We start from the raw sequence: 21,174 nt of genomic DNA, 5'->3' as shown, positions 1-21,174 counted from the left end.
ATAACACCATGTCAGCGTAATTGTGAAATAATTGGAATCATTTCAATGTCATCGAAAAGCCAATAAGAAAACAGACCGTGAACCCAGAGAGAATACTTTCATCTAAAAATGATTTTAATACTGAACGACCTCAGGTGTGCTCAACTTTAGAGGTTTGTGTGGATGCGCTCGCGTGCAACTGAGGAATCAAGCCAACTCGCTTTGCACACAACCAGCCACGCACACACACGCACACACACAGACAGAGTCAATCAAGTGTTACAACAAAATCCTTTTAAGCGGACTACACATATGCAAATGTCTGACACGCGACACTTGGACATCAGAGCAAAGGACTTCCTTCCTCCAAGAGCCTCTCAGATCACGAGAGGGTGAAGTGGCTCACAAAATACACACGTGAATAATAAACCACGAAGCACGTGTCTGTAAACAAGTCGAATTGACACACTTGCCCTGACTTGAGCATGTTAAGATGTGCTCGAGACTATTTTTGGATATAAATAAATCATGTTCCATCAAGGTGCGCAGTTGAATTCATTTTCAAAAGCTGCCAACTTTGGTTTCACGCTGTACATCAACATCGTCGAAATCACGAAGCTCCTCAGCGCACGCGTCATCATTCTTTTAACATCTCGGCTCATCCGTCTGCACAAATCTTTTCTGGTCCGCCTCGTGCTCCTCGCATCAACCTTCCAACCTCAACGAAAACCAAACTCCACATTTCCACTCTTTTACCCTCTCTCGTCTATTGTTCAGCTCTGGTTAAAACGTCCTTTCATCGTTTCACTTTCAACCGCCCGAACGTGACGCTCCATCTTTGTCCTCCCCCCGCCACCATAGCAGATTTGACTTGTGCCACACTTGTGTATTCCTGGAAACATCAATCCCTGAGTGCATTAAAAGACATCCAAAGACTCGACATAGCGCCCCCGGAGGTATTCACCCATTTACAACCGCTTTCATTCAAGTACTGCAGTTGGATGCAGCTTTGTGGTGTTCTTTCTTTTTTTTTTTTTTCTTTACCTTGAGTAGGCGTACAGATGGCAGGAAGGCTGCGTGGCACAGTTTCCTGATAGTCCAATTGATTGGCCGCGGCGCATCCAGTTGGTTCATGGTGCCCACTCTTCTCGGTGCCTGGAAGCTTCCCCCGGCACCAGGATCAAGGTGGGGCAGAAATGGGAGAAGACCTCCAGCTCCAAGCAGCGCAAGGCGCACAAGTCCCAGGGCATGACCCTCCAGGCGCAACCATCAACCACTCCTGCCAGCGGCACCACTTTGAAGCCTTGTTCTCAGGTACCCTCTCCCGCTCCTCGCCACCACCCCCTCCCCCCCCTTCCTCAGGCCCGCACAGATCCACAGAGTCGGGAAAAATTCTGGAGAACCGGGAGCATTACTTTCCACTTCCAGCCGTGAAACAAGAGTGTGCGGTATTTCCACAAGTGGAGCAGAGCTGAGGAACAAGAGTGTGCAGAGTGAGGGGGATGCAGGTAGCAGAAAGAAAGAGAGGGAAAGAGAGAGAGAGCGAGAGAGAGAGAGGGGGAGAGAGGGATGCAGTGCAGTGCAGAATAGCGCAGGAGGGAGAGCGAGATGGAGCGCATAAACGGAGCGGCGTGACGAGTTACAGTGGAGGCTGCTTTTCCAACACTGTCTCCCAAGATGGGAGAGAGGAAGAGGAGGAGGAGGAGGAGGAGACACAATGGGAACATTTGCTAGTCAACCTGAAATTAAGCTTGGGAAAAACGAGTGATGAGATAGGAGAGAACATTTGGGAAGGGAGCTAGTGCAGCATTGGATGATGGTCAAGTGGGGGGAACCAGTGGCAGCTCTCTGCCTGATGGAGGGAATTCTGGTGGATCCTGAAAATGGAAGCCACGACGACAAAAAAAAAAAAAAAAGCGAAATATAGCCGCTGTGTCTACAAGGCATGCGACCTACTTACTGATGTGCAGATGCTTCTTAAATAGATTACCCAAGATATTCAAAATGTTCTCATCTCAGAATCCTCTGCGGCGTCCCTCGCGATGCCATTCAATTTAATCGAATCTAGCTAGCCACAGCAGGAGTTCATTTTGTTAAACAGATTTACCGCTCCACCTTGTTCAATGTCAGCCAAGACGACATCATAGTTGACGACGTCTGTTCCTTCCAGTAGAATTTAAAGCGCCACATATGATTAGTTAGTGGATTGCAAGCTTTTTTTGGTCCAGACATGAAAAGGCCAAGAGGGGCACGAGAGCAGAAAGGTGCACTTATTTATTGTGACGGACTTTTCAATGGCTTGTTTACAATTAGTTGGGTCCCTGCCCAGCCATCGATGGAGCTTTACATATCATAACCACACCAGCATTTAAGTATTAAGCTGGGCCAATATCCAAAGCCACTTTCGAGTCATCTCCGCGATGAAAGAGCAATTAAGTGGAACTTCTGGGAAAGCCCAACACACTCGAGTATCGCCTCGAGTCCATTTCTACCTATTTTTAAAGGTGCCGCTGTTCTGTATGGGTGGCACAGACACAGAGTGCTGGGACAAAATGGCAATTTTCCACTTTTGGAGGGACTATAAGAAACAAAACAACAAACAGAGTCGAGACAGAGATTTCTGTATGTAAGGCAATTCTCGCACCTGTTCAAAAAGAGACTCATGATAAATGCAATCAAACGATTGCGATTAATATAATATTACCATGCTCGGAGTGTATTTTGTGCTGAAAAGCATTTGCATTTTTAGCTCTTCAAATGAGCCGAACAAAACCGAGAAAACATTTTTCTTTTTATTCTATTTAAGCTTCTGATTACTATGTGTATAAAACCCTCATCAAAGCAAAGCACAAGCATGACAATTATCACCAAGTCGGGACGTGAAAGATTTTGCATGCCTGGATTTGTTTGGGGAGGGAGTGTTAGGAAAAAAAAAATCACCAATGGGTCACACGTTTGGTGATTGTGAAAATGTCCTCCTTTATTTCAAATATGAAGAGAATTCATAGATTGCCGTGCCTCCCTCTTGTTGAAACGGCATATCAAAAATATCCCAATTTATCTCTAGGGCAGCACCTCAGTGGGGGTTCTGCCCTGTTGACAGCCAGGGAGTGACATTAAAACTCATCACCTCACAGCCCAGCTCCACCCCAGGGGACCTCCAAGACCTCGGAGGAGCTGTCCATCATGTGCACCGCTATTCAGTGGGGAGACGTGTGCGTTTTCAAGTCAGTCTATGAACCAAGCCTTGACTTCCCCGCCCTTTGTGTGTGGATATTTTTTGATGTGTGGACATTTTGGGTTGAGCCACACAAGAAGAATGTGAGCTGAAGCTCCCTTCTACCTATTAGACCGCATGTGTGTGTGTTCCTTCACATATGAACCCTGGAATAGAATCTAAAAGATAAATCAAGCAGCTTTTCCTACCTCCGGACTCTAGATGGCAGTCTATGAATACAAAATAATCATCTGAGCCTGCGCTCATGCAAGAGCGAACTTCTCATTATAAAATTCCCATCGAGATTTGAATGAAAATTTACTCTGATGCCTACAAAACAAAGAATGTTTTTGACCACTAGGGGGCATTGTACACACACGTTGGGCTACTCTTCAAATCAGTATTTTAGGGGTTGGTGAAGGGGTACACTCATTTCCCACATTATTAATATACATTCAGGCAACGTGACAAGACAAGATGAGATCACAGGTGATTCATTTCCCTCATGGGGAAATTAACTTTGCAGATTCACCATTTATTTTCTGAATTATTAAAGGCTTTCATAAATCAGATGGTGAGAGTACAACAAAAAAATAGGAGAAATTTGATGACCCAGCTTTAAATAACAGCACACAATCTTCTTAGCTTTTTGTGGTTTTACAGATTTTCCATATGCGTTTTTCCCACGTGGTCATGACGCGTGGTGTGCATCTTACATATTACATAAGACTGACTGAATAGGTGTTCAGTGACAGGCGAGCTCCTTACTGAGGTGACAGCAGAACGTGCTGACCCCGTGACATCATCTATCCGCCCAGTGACAGGACTGACGGAAAGGTCCTTCCCCACTTGTCAATCAAACAAAACCAAGCGGTTTATTCTCGGCAGACACAAAGTGATTGAAGTCAGATACATTCATATGTGACTAACCCAGCTTGGAGTATAAAAATGGCCCTGAATAGCTAAAGCAATGCGAATTTGGGCCACTTAGCCATCTGTTCTGGGACATTGACTAACTTCAACATTTCAATTCCCCATTCACGCTCTCCTTGGTGTCCAACTCCTTGAACGTAAGCCCTCATGTTTGGAATATAACCTCGGTGGATGACCCGATCCATCAAAAAGGACATTTTCCTTGGCAATAATATGGTGGAATCTTTTTGGGGGGTGGGGGAACACATGACTGAAGGCATGTGCTGACAACGTTGTCCCTTATGGAAGGATGGTGGAAAAAGCGGTTATCTAATTTGGCTTTCTCTGTGTGATGCTTATTCCTAGGAGGATGCCTGGGATGTGACAGTTCAATACCTCGCCCAATACGCACGCGCACGCGCACCAACGGCAGCCCTCCTGCTTCCTTCGCCCGGAGGAAGTAGGAAGACCTCCGCTGAGTCGACAATCGTCCTCCATCTGGAGAGGAGCAATGATTGTGAGACTGTGCATGCTTCAGCACCGTACACACACACACGTATACATCGTATCTATAGATCAGATATCGTGACGATTTATCTACTTTATTTTAAAATGTCTCGAGTCAAATGAAAGTGCCGTGTTACTATGTTAAATGTTTCACATGAAACAAAATGTCTGCAAATATTTTGTTGTTCCCTTTCCTGAGCATCAAAAGGAGCTTTTGACCAGACGACCTTGTGATCGACCAAGTCAACAAGAAAAGACGATGAAAAATATTTGAAATGGTGACACAATTGACTCCATTCGGGTGGGGAAAGTTTTAGTGTACAAATGTTCAACGCTGCTGAGCACAACACAAAACACCACTTGACTGCTGCCTTCATTTCTATCGACACATTTTTCGAATATTAAACCAAAATTGTCGGTACAGAACGAAACAACTCGTGTGAGTGGAATTCAAAACATCATTAAAAAAAAATTACTATCTTGGAGAAACACAGATAAACGTCAACTAATGCCCAGATAGCAAAAACACGAGCTCCCCTTTGAGAAAACCATTTTGGTGAAAACTGGAAGGATAATTGCATTTAAGACAGCCTTTCCCTATTACATGAGATCATAATAGCGTTGGGACCTCATTTGGAACACGCGCCAAGTCTCGACACTACCGAGAGGCTGTTAACACGCCTCGGCAGATGCGGCCATTTTGCTTGGCGATGCCGCTCACTCCAATGGCCGGCCCATTAACTAGTTAATATGAGGATACCATCAAGGAACTGAGAAAATTACTTCAACAGACATTTGAAGCCCTAAGATGGCAAAATGTGTCTTTTGATGGCCTTGCTCGAATCAAATCGGCAAAAAAAAGCAAAGACGTCAAACGCTGCCACGTCTGAGTATTTACATAAAGACAAAATCGTGCGCGACATCGGAGAAATTAAATGTCGAAGGTTTCGCTCAAGGATATTTTGTTATCGCTTCTGAAGCAGTCACTAAAATTCCAATTATGTGTCGGCCACTCCACCTCCTGATCCTGGGGAGAGCGAAAAAAAAATAGAAGGCGAGATGCAAGACATCTGCGGATTCAATGGAGAATATTTTGGTTGCAGGGCATTGTCCGGTCGAAAATCTAAAAAGCTGACAACGGATCAGTTATGAAATGGTCATCCGCCGAAAAGCGCTTTGTAATTCTAAGCGATGACTGCGTTGCTATTTTAATATGCGCATACATGAAGAGCGATTCCCAGCCGCATCCACAAGACAAGAAAACGACAACTGCGAGACAGCATGATTTTGAAATAAAACAATTCCAACAGCGGACGGAAGAAAACCGCAATATTTTTCACTCTAGTTAAATTCAATGCCTCAGTCAATATTACAGCAAGCTGAGAGCAAGTTGGACAAAGAAACAGCAAGGATCCCTCCTCTTCTCTGTATTGACTTTTACCATTCAAATACTTGCAAACTTCAAACAAAAGTCTTTGTGAGACTTGAAAGAAAACAAGCAAGTCCAATTCATTTCTGTTCACATTTCCGAGTTCCTTGGTTGAATTGCTCTTTTGCATAATGTAGCCGAGTTCAAACAAATGATGCGGCTAAAAGCTTCCCGGATATGCTTGGGCTTGTTTGTACTTAAAGTAATATTCGCAATTCAGCGGGGCATCATTAAGAACAATGAATATGTAGGGAGCAAATCGGTCCAAATGGGGCATTATTAAATTAATTTGTTTCTTAAATGAAGGCTTAGACTGCATACAAAGATAACGTGAGGCTTGTTCTCAAAGTAAAAAGCAAATAAAATCATTTTACATGGCATTAACGGGTCCAAACATTGACCTTTTTTTTTTTCAGTCCTCAGTCATGAAAGCGCTTAGTGACATCACGTTGTCAAAAGTAACGCACGACCCCAGAGAATCCATTACGGACACCGTTGAGCCGACTCGCAGTCATCAAGAGAAGAAACATCGACTTCCCCATCGAACACTGACCTTTACCGTCGCTTCAAAACAATCGGAAGCCTGACAAATTGAAAAATGAAGCCGCCCCTAAATCAAAAGATCAAGATTGTTACCCTGATTATGACGGATAGAATAAAGCTTGACGGAAGATTGGAGGATAGCAAATTTGAACCATCAACAATTATTGGACAGATGAAAAATGAAAACATGACTTCATATAAAGAGTGTCAATCTAATTTAAGAGTAGTCCGATACTGCGCTCTGGACATACGAGATCACTTCACTGCCTGTCTGTTAATAACTTTAGCTCACAAATCCCTGCTGTCAGTTCAGGGATCTGCGGGGAGATAACACACACACACCAAACACACACCAAACACACACAGACCGATCTATAACTGCTAGATTAACTTTAGTGCTCGCCAAGCTAATCTTCTGAGTCAACAGAGCAATGCAGACACACAAGGCACGAGAATGATCATTTCACTCCAATACGGCACAGCCTAAAAAACCTAATTCTGGTCCTGTGAGGCTTCACTGTGCCACCTATCGGCTTCATCTCCATTTTAAGTACACAGGCATCGATAGGAGCTGTATGGAGTCAACACAATGAAACTTGTTGGAATATACCTTCGATTGGCAACGGGAGACCAATTTATGAAAAAGTGTCAGCAATAATGATTGTAGCCGGGCCAAGCACGGCAGCCAGCCTCAAAGCGTACGGCTTACATCATCAGACACCTCCACTTCAAAGATGCGCTTCAAAGAGAGAGACATCGGCGGATCTCCGTTCACTATGTCTTTCCTTGCATCAATAAAGCTCGTCTACAAAAAAATATATATATACAAGGCTCAGTCAGGAACGCATCGGTCAAATTTCCGCTACACCTCAGCGAGGCCACATTTGAGCCAGTGGTGATATTTTCTCTCTTCAGAGGTATGTTTAAGTTTTTATTTTACAGTCCATAGAATGGTCTGTTCAAATGAATTTGTCAACTTAATTGTTGACATAATTGTGTGTTAAAAAGTAATTAAGGCTAAATTGGTATCATTGATTTAGCTTCAACTATGACTGTGCCACAACTCCTCCTGGAAGTATTATTTTTTTCTGATATTAAAAAAAAATAACATTCGGTTCAATTGGACAAGGGTATCTTCAAATGAAAGCTAGTTTTTGAAAGCCAGCAGAAGGAGGAAGGTGCAAGATCATATTTCAGCGTTGTAAAATTGAATGGGAGCTGTCTAAATGGCAGCTGTCTGGAGCTGAAGCATGACTGAGCATCTCTGAAACATTTTCGCGGCTCTTCGTCTCCCTCCTGCGCCTGAATGAGAATACATTAGAAGAAGAAACTCCAATTACAAAGCTTTGATCAGAGCCCAGGCTGGAAATCTGACAAATCCATTTGAAAAGCTATTCGTGGAGGAAGTGCAAGGAAAAAATACACTTTTAAAAGTCAAGGCACAATTATTTATATGGCCCTTGATCACAGGAATGTCTCAAAGGTCATGGTGTTGACCCCCAAGAAAAAAACAGAATGATCCTGAACCAACACAAAAGTATTGCGTAACCTTTCTTCACAGCACAAACGCACATGATCCCACTTTTAAAACACCTCCCACCACATTCGCCGCTGATACAAACTCTTTGTAAGATTGTTTCCAAGCTACTGTTGCCACGGTTGTCGGTCGGTCAACAACCTGGACACGCAACATCAAATAACCATCGTATTTGTCCAATCTACTGAAACGTGCTAAGCGGATTACACGTCAGTCCAGCGGTCCAGTCTTTCGGTTATGACTCGGCTCGCCACCTCGCTGCAGATGAAAGGTGGGGCTTGAATGCCACGAGGCAGGCCAATTACTTGGACCTCACACACGTGCACGCACGCAGACACACACATGCTGACATGCTTAGCCGTCTGCCACATGCTGCCTACCTCCACAGGACTTCTATTCACTTCCTTTTGCTTTGTAAATTAAATTGCCTTTAATTAGTGTGAGGTACATTGTTAGACACTAATGATTTACAAACAGGCAGCGGGCATGATTGTTCTGCCACTTAGTACTACTGATTAAGTGAGGCCAACTACATGGTGTAAAAATAGAACGCTGTTGTATAGTTGTGTTTTCTCCTCAGAAGACGCTGAAATGACTTTGAAAATCGTTCATTGTACGAGTCATTATATTGTCTCAGATTCCCCAATTATTATGATGTGCATTTTAGCAACAAACTGGAATCGAATGTTGAAGTCATGGAAAATAGCAGAAAGCAAAAAGGTCATTTGAATAGAGATAGTTTTCCCTCCGAATGAAAAATACAAATTAAGTTCGCGGATCACATGACTTAGCAACATTTCCCAAACTTGTGTTCATGTGATAGAAGCTAATGATTTGATTGGGTCATCTAGAGAAAAATATTCGACTCCATTATTACCATGGCAATCATCATGGCCAGTGACATGCGCCAGATGCTCCCAGATCCAGCACGTGGCGCCACGCGAAGGGTAGCCAAGTTCCCCAAATCTGATAATGGCTTTGGCATGTTGTGACAAGCTGTCCCTTAGTGCAAATCGATCGCCCAAGCTACTAAATACATCAACAAGAAGCAAAAAAATGGGGAAAAAAATGGCTGCGCCCACTCCCGCTTCCCTTTATTAGAAAGCAAAAGTCGGTGTTTATAGAATAATGAATTTTCTTTATCAGCCTGTTTTGCAAAGGAATTGTGGAAAGACAATGCTCCTTCAACTAAAGCTAAGAGGGGGGCGCTAAATGACTGAAAGAATGTTCGAATCGATTAACTTTGCTAATGACTTCCCAAATATCTTCTGAGTAACAATCGGAGACGGGATATTAGGTTTGTACAAAGGCTTGACGAAGCAGCAGCAGATGAATGAATGAATGAATTTGTTTCAAACATGTAAACTATACATCAATCAATCAACTGAAAAAAATAAAATAAAAAACAAAAACAAGGCAAAAGTCATGTAAATTATGACTGTATAAATACTAGGTCCAAACAGAATACAATATACTGCACATAATGGGCAGAGTTTACTTGTCTGAAAAGGAGTGGGAAGAAGAAGGATTTATTTAATGCCACCACCTATTCAATTTAAGTCAAAACAATTTTTTTTAGTGACCTGTAAGAGAGTTGTTACTTTACATATGCAATTAAAAGGAAAAAGCTTGAATCATAAAATATAACTCCAGTGACAATACATTCAAGTACATTCAGTACCAAATGAAAAGGAGAAAAAAACCTTCTTTTATCCAACGTGTCACTCCGATAAATTCAAGCAAGCAAAGGGAGCTTAGGTTTTATCCTGGTATCGCAGAAGCAGCACGCCGTCAAGAGTGTGCACACGGATAAAAGGCAGCAGTTCCCCTGGAACGCTGTGTAATCAGCGCCACAAAATTAATTATGTGCGCTTCCACAGAAACCTATTTTAGCACGAAAATAGAAAGTGGCTCACACCAGGTATGGGGTAGATAATTGTTTTGGATCAAAAGCAATTAATAGTCAAATCTTTTCTGAGTAGTGGAAACACTTCAACGAATTTTTCGTTGAGAGAAAAGACCAGCCTTGTTTGTTGTTTTTCCACTGACATCAAAAAGTGATGTCAACATGTTTTGCTGAGGGCAAAATTTGGCTGCACTTAAGGATGCTTGACAGAAGGTCACGATGACAACAGATATTTAACCCCTCCGACCAGGTCATGTCAGAGTGACGCTGTTTTGGTCGTGTCGGGACTTTTCTTTGTTTTGATTTATCTAATGATCCTTGGGTAAATGTTTATTTCACGGCTGCTTGCGGCTTCATCTAATTTGCCGCAAAGATAATCAGCGCTGACACCGGCAAAACAACTTTCCCCGACATATGACGGACGCGCGCGACGTAAACAAGGCCATCCGGAATGGCCGAGGTGAAATATGCATTGTGACAACCTAATTACAGGCCAGCGTTTTGATTCAAGTGTGACATCATTGGTTATTTTCATTTCTTGACACAGGCCAGCCTCATCTGATAAATGGGCCAGGGCAGAGTTGAAAATGGGGCTCGGGTGCCAAGGGAGAGACGACGGCGGGCAAAGTGCCCGATTTCAACGCGAGCGCCGTCCAACTGTGACACAAGATGACAGCCAGACAACACTTGGACGGTGGTGAGAGTCCTCACAACATGGCGGTTCACACAAGACGACAAACACACACACACAATGAAAACTATCCCCGAGTTCTTCGTCTGGCCAAACGAGCACTGCAGTCAATCAATCATTGTGGTCCAATGAAGTGCGGTAACTAAGATAAGAGTGACTGAAGAAAATTGTAATTTGTTTGGAGGCGCAGTTGTGGGAGAACATCTGCCTCTTTGGCTTCTAATTGTGTCGCTACATTCCAGTGAAAATCGCTGACCGGCTGTTTGCAAATGGCCGCCCAACACATCTTCCCTCGAAATGAGCTGCTCGATGCTGCCGACAGCCAGCTTGGAAATAACCAAACTAATTAGATTGCACTTATGAAGTAACTTTCCGCAGTCGGGAGGCAAGACTGAGTTTTCACGAGGGCAGGCGACTACCAATTAGACTCTCGAAAGGACCGAGATAATTCATTCTTGCCTAAAGTCCAACATGGAGATTGCATCATAATGGTCTGAGAGTCTATGAGTGCTACGAGTTTAGGAGATGAAGGAAAGGAAGTTGAAAGTGCCTCTAGACATGAACGCAACTGACCACCAGTGGGACACCCAAAAAAAAAAAAAAAAAAGCAGAGCACCAAGCAGCTCTGTGATGTTGTCACGGATGAGTGGAAGGGGATTCCGGGAACAACCTCAGGCGGATTTCATGTCCAGGAGGATTAAGGCAACATACTGACACTTTTTTTTTTCTTCTTTGGGCACATTTTGTTTTCTTCACTTGCTATCTTATCTTGCCAGCTTGTTTAGACAACAATGGCTGCATCTTTGGGTTATTTTTGAGCAAATTAATGCTGTTAGCCAAGTCATATCTAAGTTACATTTCTTGTGAGGAAAACAAATTTCAGCATAATCTCATGCCGTGACAATTATCCGTACGAGCGATACGGGCGCACATAAAAATATGTAACAAATGTATTAAGTCCAATGTTAAGTGTTCCATCATTATTTTAAACTGCCCACAAGCACAGATGGCGTCTCGTAGGTGGTAGCGCAAAAATAATGACTTGTCGATGTCATTCTAAGAGGAGGAGTCGGTATTCACTGAATCATCCCCCCCGTAGCCGGTTATTGTCATCTGAGAGAAATAATTAGCAAGGGATGGCTCGATAATGTCAAACACTCCTGATCTCAAATTATTGAGTTCACTCACAATATCTATAGAAAAGAAGCCTCTATAATTGAAAATCATTGCCTTGACAGAAATGATTAATTCTATTGTAGTGTTTTGTTTTTTTTAATGCGAGAGGAGGCAAGTGACCTCAGGGAACATGGCCCTCCGAACTAGATTAGTGTAATTACACATACACTCCAGTAGGTGGCAGTGGTGCGCTCACTGTTAGTGCGCAGAAAGTATAAATAATGTTAATGAAGTTATTCCACAGATTCATTTTTATTTGCTTTCATGTTAAGGTTGCAATGTTATGCCAAAGGTGAACTTACGATAACTTTATATTCAAATTATTCTATGGTCACAGTTGAGAATAATAGTAAAGCAAAATTAGCATTCAACCACTAAAATGACTTATTTTATTCAGGAATACTTGTAAATAACTGAAATAATGATTTCTATTACATACAATTGTAAACATTTTAACGTTCCCTCCCTGCTTGACTTGCTGTCAGGTTCTACTTTTGGGTTGTCCTCTCTCAGCCTCCCGTCAGCCCGACTGTCGCATGAAGAAATGAATGGAGACCAGCGCGTGTGTCCTCCAAAACATCTTACCGTTGGCTGCTGAGAGCCCAGCGCCCCCCTTTTGGTGGAGCCCCCTCTGGAGCTCAACCTTTTCCACGATTCGGAGAAACGCCCCCTGGTGGTGGGACGCCCCGGGCCCGACGCCCCGGATGCGACGGACGCATCATCTCGGGTGGAGAACGGCTGCTCCTTGCGCGTCTCCCTGCGCTCGCTCCACTTCTTCTTGGAAGCCATCGGTGAGGAAATGTGAATGTGGTAAGTAGGACAGCCTTCTTCATCAAACTGCGGCCACAGGTGGCATGGCGAGCTCTTTCCAAACTCGTTCGCCAACTGAATAACTCTTACGTGGATGATCTCCACCGCCTGGGAAATAATGAAAGAGAAATCTTCCTTTTCTTTCCGTGACTTTTGTCTGATCTTCTGATTGGGGGTGAAGGAAAAAGTGCTCACTGGTCTCGCTTGTCGCCTTGTCGGAGAGGAGAGGAGAGGAGAGGAGAGGAGAGGAGAGGAGAGGAGAGAAGAGGCTGCACCCTGTTGCATGTGCACGTAGTGTGGCTCGTTTTGCCTCCTCGCAGGCGGAGGGAGGGAGGGAGGGAGGGAGATGGGAGGGGGGGGGGGGTTCTGAGGGCTTCTGAGATTCAGGTGAAGAAAAAAAAGAAAGGTTTTAGGAATTAGGAGCTGTGCTTTGAGGAGAAAGAGCCGAATGACTACGACACAGGTGGAGGAGATGAACAAAGGGAGGGATTCTGTGAAGCCTTGTGTGAGGTTGTTCATTCTCTCACTGAGATCAACCTGAGCTCCAAAACCTTAATTCCTCCTCTTGAGCCCATGAGGCAGCTCGGATGAGCCTCGTTCTGGTTCAGACAGTTTACCACGGACTCGACCGCATCGCCCACCTTCCTATTTCTCCATTTGTTTCATACAAAGGTATGTTCCAGGATTTGTATCAGCTTCCCCTTGCAAAGTACTCTACTTTCCTGGCTTTTTGTGCCTTTTCCTGCACTCCTAGAATTTTTTTTTCCACCAGGATCCCCCGCAGCTCCATCCTCATCACGGCTATGTTGACATCGTCCATGTCTTCAATCTGGCTCTCCTTCAATAATCCCCTTGAGGTTGGAAAAGCCAGGTCAGGTGAATAAGGACACGGTGATATTGTTCGTGGCCATAAGAAGAGGCGACTGTGTCAAACTCTGGGGACACCCCCAACAACAACTACCGGGCCACCTGGGAGATTGTGTTTTGTCGCGCCCGTGTGTGTAACACAAAAGAAAAAGAAAACAAGATAAACTCCCCGAAGGCAATGAATAGAAAGAGTAAAATTGCACTTTTTGTTTCAAATCAATTATGAACACATGCGTGCTAGCCACAACGTTGTTTAACATATTTCTGTAGAATTTGTATGAATGGAAAAAAGGCAGAAAAAAAATATAAATGAAAAACACTAGACTTTCAATTTCACTGACTGACAGACAACGGCTGCCACAATCACAAATATTTGACATAATAGAGGTTGACGAGTGGCCACTTTCATTTGCATACTAAGATATTTGGAGTGCCGGAAGCCCACACAAACACACAGAGAACATGCAAAGCCATTCAATTCCTTCAGAATGGAAAAATTGAAGGGCAAATACTAGAATATAAAAAAAAAAAAAAATTAAGCCTATTTGCCAAAAGCTGACGCTCTGTTTTGTAAGCGTTTGTCCAATTGTGACATTTGTCACAACCCGCCCGTCCCACTTTGCATCAAACATCCACCTCCACAAGGTTTCCATAGCAACCACATGAAAAACTTTGATGTTGCATCATCAAGTCTTCATTACAATCATCCCATGCATGTATCACCTCGAGCACTGGGCGTATTTCTGCGCGCCGGCGGCACTCGATCAGCACGTTTTCATTTACAGAACTTGATTAACCCGAAAGAGAAATCCATGCATTGCAAAGCACGCCACATAAAAAGCTCATTAATGCTCACAAATGTAAATGCAATAGGTCATTCTGGGTCGTCACTAACAATCCATTTATTCCAGAGTCTTTTTAATGGGCTTGTCGAGATGCTGGGCTATTTTTTTTTCCGGGGCGCTCCGTCCAATTTAGATGAAACAAAACAACAGAATAACAAGAGAACGTAAACAACCAAAACATGTCCGAGCAAAAAAAGCGGCTTGCCATATCAGAGGAAGCAGCGCAACGACTTTTAGCGCTTTAAAGTTGATATCGTTGCATAAACGAGCAACGTGATGGATTTTTTTCCAAATAATAATTTACATCAGTAACCGTTTGAAAGTGCACTGGAGCATTTAAATGCAGAAATTAAGCTGTGGAGGGGTGGGGAGGGGGGGGGGGTGCACTTCCTAATCCAACTTTTATAAATCTGTAGCTTAGTTTCTGCCTTAAATCTGAGCTTTTGAAATTGCTGCCTGCAAACCCAGAGCATTTATCACCCACTTGCAGACATTGAAATTCAGCTCGAAATATTTTACTCTCAAGTGTAAACATTAAAAAGCGGCAAGTGCAACAATTCTATGGTACAGATTATTACATTGATTTTTTTGGGCGGTATTAATAATCAGGATGTTTGTTAGTGATGATCAATTCTGAGGAATAATTGAGCCAACCTCCCCGCCGAAAATTGGTTTAGAGTAGCGTACGGGTGCTACAAAATGGCGGCAAAGCACTTGACATGACAACGATCATAAAGTATCAACATCAGGCTTTTAGCATGGAGGCAATCAGGAACATTTTGAAGTTAAATACTAAAACTTCACATGAGGCTCATTAATAGTACAGTGTCAGTTAGAATGAATTAATTAACAAAAAAAATGACCAACATTGTATCATAACAAGCATTTGTTTGAGCATATGTTTGTATTGAATTTCGCGTGTTCACCAGACCACTAAAATTTGAAGTGGCCCTAGATAGAAATGTTTGTCTGAATATACATCAATTGTTGTTATTGTAGTCAAATAGGGAATGTGAAAACAAAATATATGATCGTAATATCCATAGGGAGGACAAAGTTCTTTCTTACCTTTATCTCTGTACATAGCGGGGTGAGAACTCTTCTACTGTGAGATTTCCTCGGCATCTTCCTCTAAGGAAAGAGGACAAAATGAAAGTTAGTACGAAAATTATTACAAGGATCCACTTGGATTAAAGGAGACTTTAACACACTCATTTGTGTGTGGCAAGGGATACTATAGATTCCATTTGCATATCCGGTCAAAAGCTCGGAATAACGTCTTATTTGGATTCATGAGCGTAACTTGGTATCGGCTCAAACGCTAACAAACGAATCTCATGCAAGAGGCAGGAGTGACCGACGACTCTCACTCGAGACTCTTTCTGCTTCTTTCCAAACATTTCACCACATCCGTTTCTTCTTTGCACTGATCTGATTTATTTTGTCCGTCTTCCTCAATGAACAAATTTCATCAGATGCGTCGGATGGATTCCGGGTCACGCGGTCTGAAAGCTGAAGCATATCGGGCTCGCTGGAGTCCATGCAGGAGATCCAAAGTACACATATGAGAAAGTGAAAGATCTCTATGAGGTAAAGACGGAGGCCATCTTGCACCCTCAAGTGTGTGTCTGCACATGACAACACACACAAACACGCACGGATAGCGCAGTACTTTTACAAAAATAAAAGCGTGACAGTTTTTAAAGAAATTTATGACCCCTCAAAATTTTCCAAAATGGCCGCTTCAAACCAGAACGCCATCAGTCAAATCTTTTCAGGCATGCGTTCGTGTTTGTCACTTCTCATATAATGAAACCTTTTTTTTTTTTTTTTTTTTTATTCATTCTCAAAATTCATGTTGATTTCAAAGTATCAGGATCCGATGTTTACGCCAGCCAGCGCAACATCGCCACACTAATTACGACTTACTCTTTGTGGGACGGAAAGGTTGGGGATGTATTTTTAAACAGGGTGACGCCATCAATAATTCATCTGCAGACTCTATAGACAGACAATGTGACTATTTGTACATTTATCCAAGTACGGCGTCTTTGCGGATCGGGTACACGTTTACACAGAATACTCGAGGGGAACGGATCCAATCAGAAAGCAAATTGACTGTGCAGCTGGGGCCGTTCCCGCCGACGTATTAAATAAAAACACAAATACCTTCAGATCGCTGTGATTTTAGATGAGCGCAAAGCCGAGGTGGAGTCCGCCAGGGGAAAAAAAAGGACCACATTGCTTAATTTACAGTGGAATATCAGAAGCGGGTGAATTTTTTTTTTTCTTCTTGCGTCTTGGAACCGACCACGGACTTTAATGAGGGAACGACCTGTCTGTGGCGTACAGCCGCCTGGAGGCAAAGTCATATCAGTGCCTTACCAGGGAAGCGCAAACACACCAAAGTTTGGTTATAACAAGAGATAGAGTGCAAATAAAAAGTCTCTGGATAACAAGCAGGCAACATATATACAAGCAGGTGAACAACAAAAGGTATTCAGGGTCAAAAAAGTCAACATGGAAAAAATATATATATATTGTTGTCGGCTCTATTTATGTTTCATGCTACTGCTAATTTATACATGTTGAGCATATGGTTGCACTCGTGTCCAACAGTTAACAGTTGGAGGGTCAAAGCAAGTAACGGAGAGAATACGGAGGCAATTATCATTTATTCATTTTCCCCAACCAAAAGCGTGTCAAATTCATTTTTAGTTGGTGAAAACGTCTCTTGCTCACCGAAATAATGGAGAAATAGCTGCTTTCTTACCAGTCGCTCAGGTTCCTTGTAGGACTACCCCCCTTGACCTTATGAATCCTCTTCTCTTAAGATCCCGCTTGTTTTAAAATTTGGGGAGAAAAGAACTTGTGAAGGATAAAAATTGAGGAGAGAGGAGGAGGAGAGCGCACAGGTGATTGGCAGAGGAGAGGAATGGAGGAGAGGAGAAGATGGCTGGCTCCAGGAGTCAGGAAAAGCCACAGGTGGGCAAGGCGCCCCTATGTGTGCGCGTGTGCGTGTGTGTGCGTGTCACACTGTCAATCCGTATCGAAAAACATCTTTTAGTCCACGAGGCAAATTGTGACAATGTGCACACATCTCGCTCTCATCAAAATGTATATCCATCATTAATCATTGCTTGGTAAAGTGTGCTTGATAAAATTCTGGGGTGTCTGGGCCTAAAAAGAGGATGATGACCTCATTTGGCTACCATGACGACCACATGGACGGTGTCGTCATAAACTTTGGTCATAAACTTACTGATGTGCGGACCTATCAGGAGGACCGGCCATCTTGGAAGGGATCGGAGAGCCAAGCGTGCGCCCATGTGTGTGTGTGTGTGTGTGTTTTCCAAACATTAGAGCATCTCTCCGGGGCTAGTTGCTAGGCGAGGAAGCTACGAAGCTTACCGTCTCCCTCCCAAAACACACACACACACACACACACACATCAGCGCAGGGAGATGTGCGGTTAGATGGGTAGGAAGGTTAATGCTTGCAAATAATGCAAAGTCAACAGCGGGCGGCTGTTCATTTGTGCCATGAATTAATGACGACATCACTGGGATGCCAAAGCAACTGAGGGGAATTGGGACGGGATGATCGGCCGCCGCGCCTGCCTGGATGATTGTCATTTAGGGCCCTTACGTGCCTCTCCGTTGTCCGGCAACATGACTGGTGTGTCATACGAGAACGTGGAGTGATCATGCCAGATTTGGCCAACAATATCAGCGGTGTCATAATGCAATGATGATTAGAACAAATAAATACACATTGCATGTTATAAGAGGAAAAAGTTACAAAAACGAAAAATAAATAATACCGTAAGAATGTCACAATATTCCAGCTGAAACTTTTCCTGAGATCACTAAAAAAATACACAGCATAAGACATTCACTCCTCTATTAAAGTGTCTTACAGGGAGATTTTTCTTTACCACTAAATATTGTCGAAGGCCTCACAAAAGAAGTAAACGCTTTCGCACGGCCGCATATTCAAAAGCAGACAAGTGTGCGTTTTTAACGTCAAGGTGAAGGTGCACACGGCTTTCAGCGTTGATGGAAAACAATCATCAGAAATTCAGTGAAAGGCAACACGAACATTTCCCCGCTTCGCTTCTTTCTGTGCATTTAATGGTCGCCACCTTGTTACGGCAAGAAAAATTGTAAAAGGAAGAAAAAAAAAAACTCAGCGGCAGAGAAAGAAGAGCGTGTCCTTTCAGCACACAACACTAAAGTGAGGACACCGAGATTATGTTTGACTTGCGTCGTACAATGTGTTCTGCAAAATGAGAACGTTTTACAGATATGAGCCCCCCCCCTCCCCCTTGTAATGAATGGACACCTCCGCAATGCTCATGTTCTCGCAAACAACAGTTTGCTAACAACATTGTGACAGCAATGCGGTTACACTGTGACTAAATGCGCCTTCATAAATCCCACGCTGGGTTTCGGCATTGAAGCGCCGCAGCTCCCTCACGTCCTAATAACCAAATTGAAGCGTAAGCGCTTTGGACAACAAACAACTATGTTGTAATCCTATTTTTATTGCATTTCTTCGGGCCTGATCACAAAAGGCGCCACATGGTGTGGAAAAGTCCGCCCTGTTGTTGCTAATAATAGAGCAGACCACAGACATGGTCTTGTGCAGGTGGATGAGGTTGATGGGTTGAACCACATCTGCACGAGTATGTAGTTGGAGGTGCACGAGAGGCCATTAATAGTGAAAACTCCAAAACTATTTTAAAATACACAACAAAAAGCCAATGAAAAAGCAAAGCACTCAACTGAAATCTTGTAAAGATTTGCTTTTTTTATATTCCACTTCAACAGTACGTCAAGGTGGCAATAAGCAGACAGTAGATTGACATCAGTCCTCACGGAGGAGGGGTCACCATGGAGACGGACCCCCGCCAAGTCGTTGGAATCACTTAATTATTCAGTAGCGGTCTCAGCGGGATTCAAGTGGAACCGCTCAAACCATTAAGCGGTCTTATCATGGGGTGATTTAAGAGGGGGAGAAGATAACCGTACCTGTTCAAACAACTAGGAGGAGAACCCCCTTCTCCATTAGATGCTCATCAAATAGCCACTGAACTTAACATTAGGTACACCCACCCACACCAGCTAGTCAGACATCCAGTTTCTATAATACCAATCCTACCTTGCAGACCCCAAGCGCAACTCGGAATTCCAACCTCAATCCCAGAGTCCAACACAGCAGGGGACCTGAAATTGAACCCTGAGGAACACCACAAGACAGTAGGGAAGAGTGACACAGAGCAACCTTTGCACAAACCTTCCTTCATGTTTATGCATCTCGTGAGATCATCATGATTCGTTACTGTACAACTGATTCTTCTCAGACATACTTGTTTGCAAGAAGCGAATGAAAATAAATATCAATACATGAGGGAGTGAACATATGTACGGCTTGTATAGTAGCCCTCAAGCTAGTACACCCACTAACCCACCCACATACACACGTGCGCACAAACACACACACATCTCTTACAGTGTCGTATTTTTAGCCTTGGCATTTCTCTAATTGTGTTTGCACACTTCAAACGGTTGCATATTACTGTATATTAATAGTCTATCCATGAACAACACAAGTGTAAAAATAAATCATTGTAAAAAAATATATATGAGTTGGAACATTATATGAATATTCTTTCATAATAATTTGAATAATGTGTCAGTCTTTCTACCCCAGAAAGTGAGCCGTACAGTGGGTGTGCTTTCTTTTGAGTTCTTTTCTTTTTTTTTTTATAGGCCATTTGCACGTTTTAAATGGAATTCAGTGAGTCAAAAAAAACAATTTAATTCACCTAGCCAGCCACTCAAGGGGTGCAAATGGACGGTGATGCTGAAAGGCAGTCGTTTCTACGCTTGTGCTAGAAATGCTAGGCTGCCCCCATGTGGTCAAACAGTTTAAGACAAACAGAAGCATCCAATAAATTCAAAAGTGGGAAAAGCTGTATTTAACTTTCACTGTTAACATGGGCATGGCAGTCAATATAGGTAAGTCCATGTAAAGGGAAAATAAATGTCTTGTAAGTTTGGCCGAGCATAAAAAAAATACGCAACAATTCTGACGAATTAGATCCGATTAAAAAAAAAAAAAAATCAGCCAATACATTTAATTTGGTGATATATTAATTAGAGCTTACTATCACTCTCAGTGAGCGAGCTGTAAAAGAAATAAGCCTAATAAGACATAGAGACTATTTTTTAACCCTTCAGAGGGGGGCTCCGTGTGGGTTGGGGAGCACCCTTGTTTTAAAAAAACAAATTTTGAAACCAAATAAATGTGTTATTCATCCGCTTAAAGTAATGAGGCTATATTTAGTCTAATTTAGTCTTATCATTTTGTCTGCTTTAGGAAACAATGCATCATTTTCCGGAACAACCAACAGCCACATAAAACAAAAAAATAAAATAAAACACTTAAACCAGAGACCGTGTATGAAGCAACATGGCGTCCATCACGCCATGTGTCGTGCATTTGTGTCCCAAACTTACATGTGTGAGCCTCCAGATAGCATGCAAGCAAGCTTTCGGGCTTCTGGGGTTCATCTTTGTAGACTGATGTACTGAGAATGACATGGAGCATTTAAGGATTAGTGCTAATAGTACACTGCAGTAGTAGAAATGTTTTTTAGCAATTGCGCCAATCACTTAATGCACAGGAGGCACTCGCGTGGTTTTATAGTGGGGAAGACCGAGTGCGTCATAGGACGCCATTTTAGCCAC

The 21,174-nt window shown here is 43.0% G+C and overlaps 1 protein-coding gene across 12 annotated transcripts in view; it reads right to left on the bottom strand.

The window, feature by feature from the left end:
* Window positions 1-21,116, bottom strand: part of trpm3 (transient receptor potential cation channel, subfamily M, member 3) — a 77,362-nt gene extending 56,246 nt beyond the window's left edge. For 3 of the 12 annotated variants that reach the window (XM_088375231.1, XM_088375228.1, XM_088375229.1), the window contains exons 1-2: window positions 12,903-12,968; window positions 12,483-12,815 (exon numbers count right to left, since the gene is read on the bottom strand). In XM_088375231.1, the coding sequence (XP_088231357.1) occupies window positions 12,483-12,686 (204 nt within the window). In that variant the 5' untranslated portion in view covers window positions 12,687-12,815; window positions 12,903-12,968. Of the gene's footprint in view, window positions 1-1,023; window positions 1,289-12,482; window positions 12,816-12,902; window positions 12,970-15,487; window positions 15,551-19,582; window positions 19,661-20,943 lie in introns of those variants that run through there. The other 9 variants (XM_088375233.1, XM_088375234.1, XM_088375238.1 and 6 more) reach the window with 9 other exon arrangements.
* Window positions 21,117-21,174: the final 58 nt, after the last annotated feature.

This window comes from Syngnathus floridae, chromosome 5, assembly GCF_059516105.1.
Source record: "Syngnathus floridae isolate MCC-2025c chromosome 5, RoL_Sflo_1.0, whole genome shotgun sequence".
NCBI lineage: Eukaryota > Metazoa > Chordata > Actinopteri > Syngnathiformes > Syngnathidae > Syngnathus > Syngnathus floridae.
Note: the sequence above shows the minus strand (reverse complement) of the source record. Positions and strands in the feature narration are given on the sequence as shown.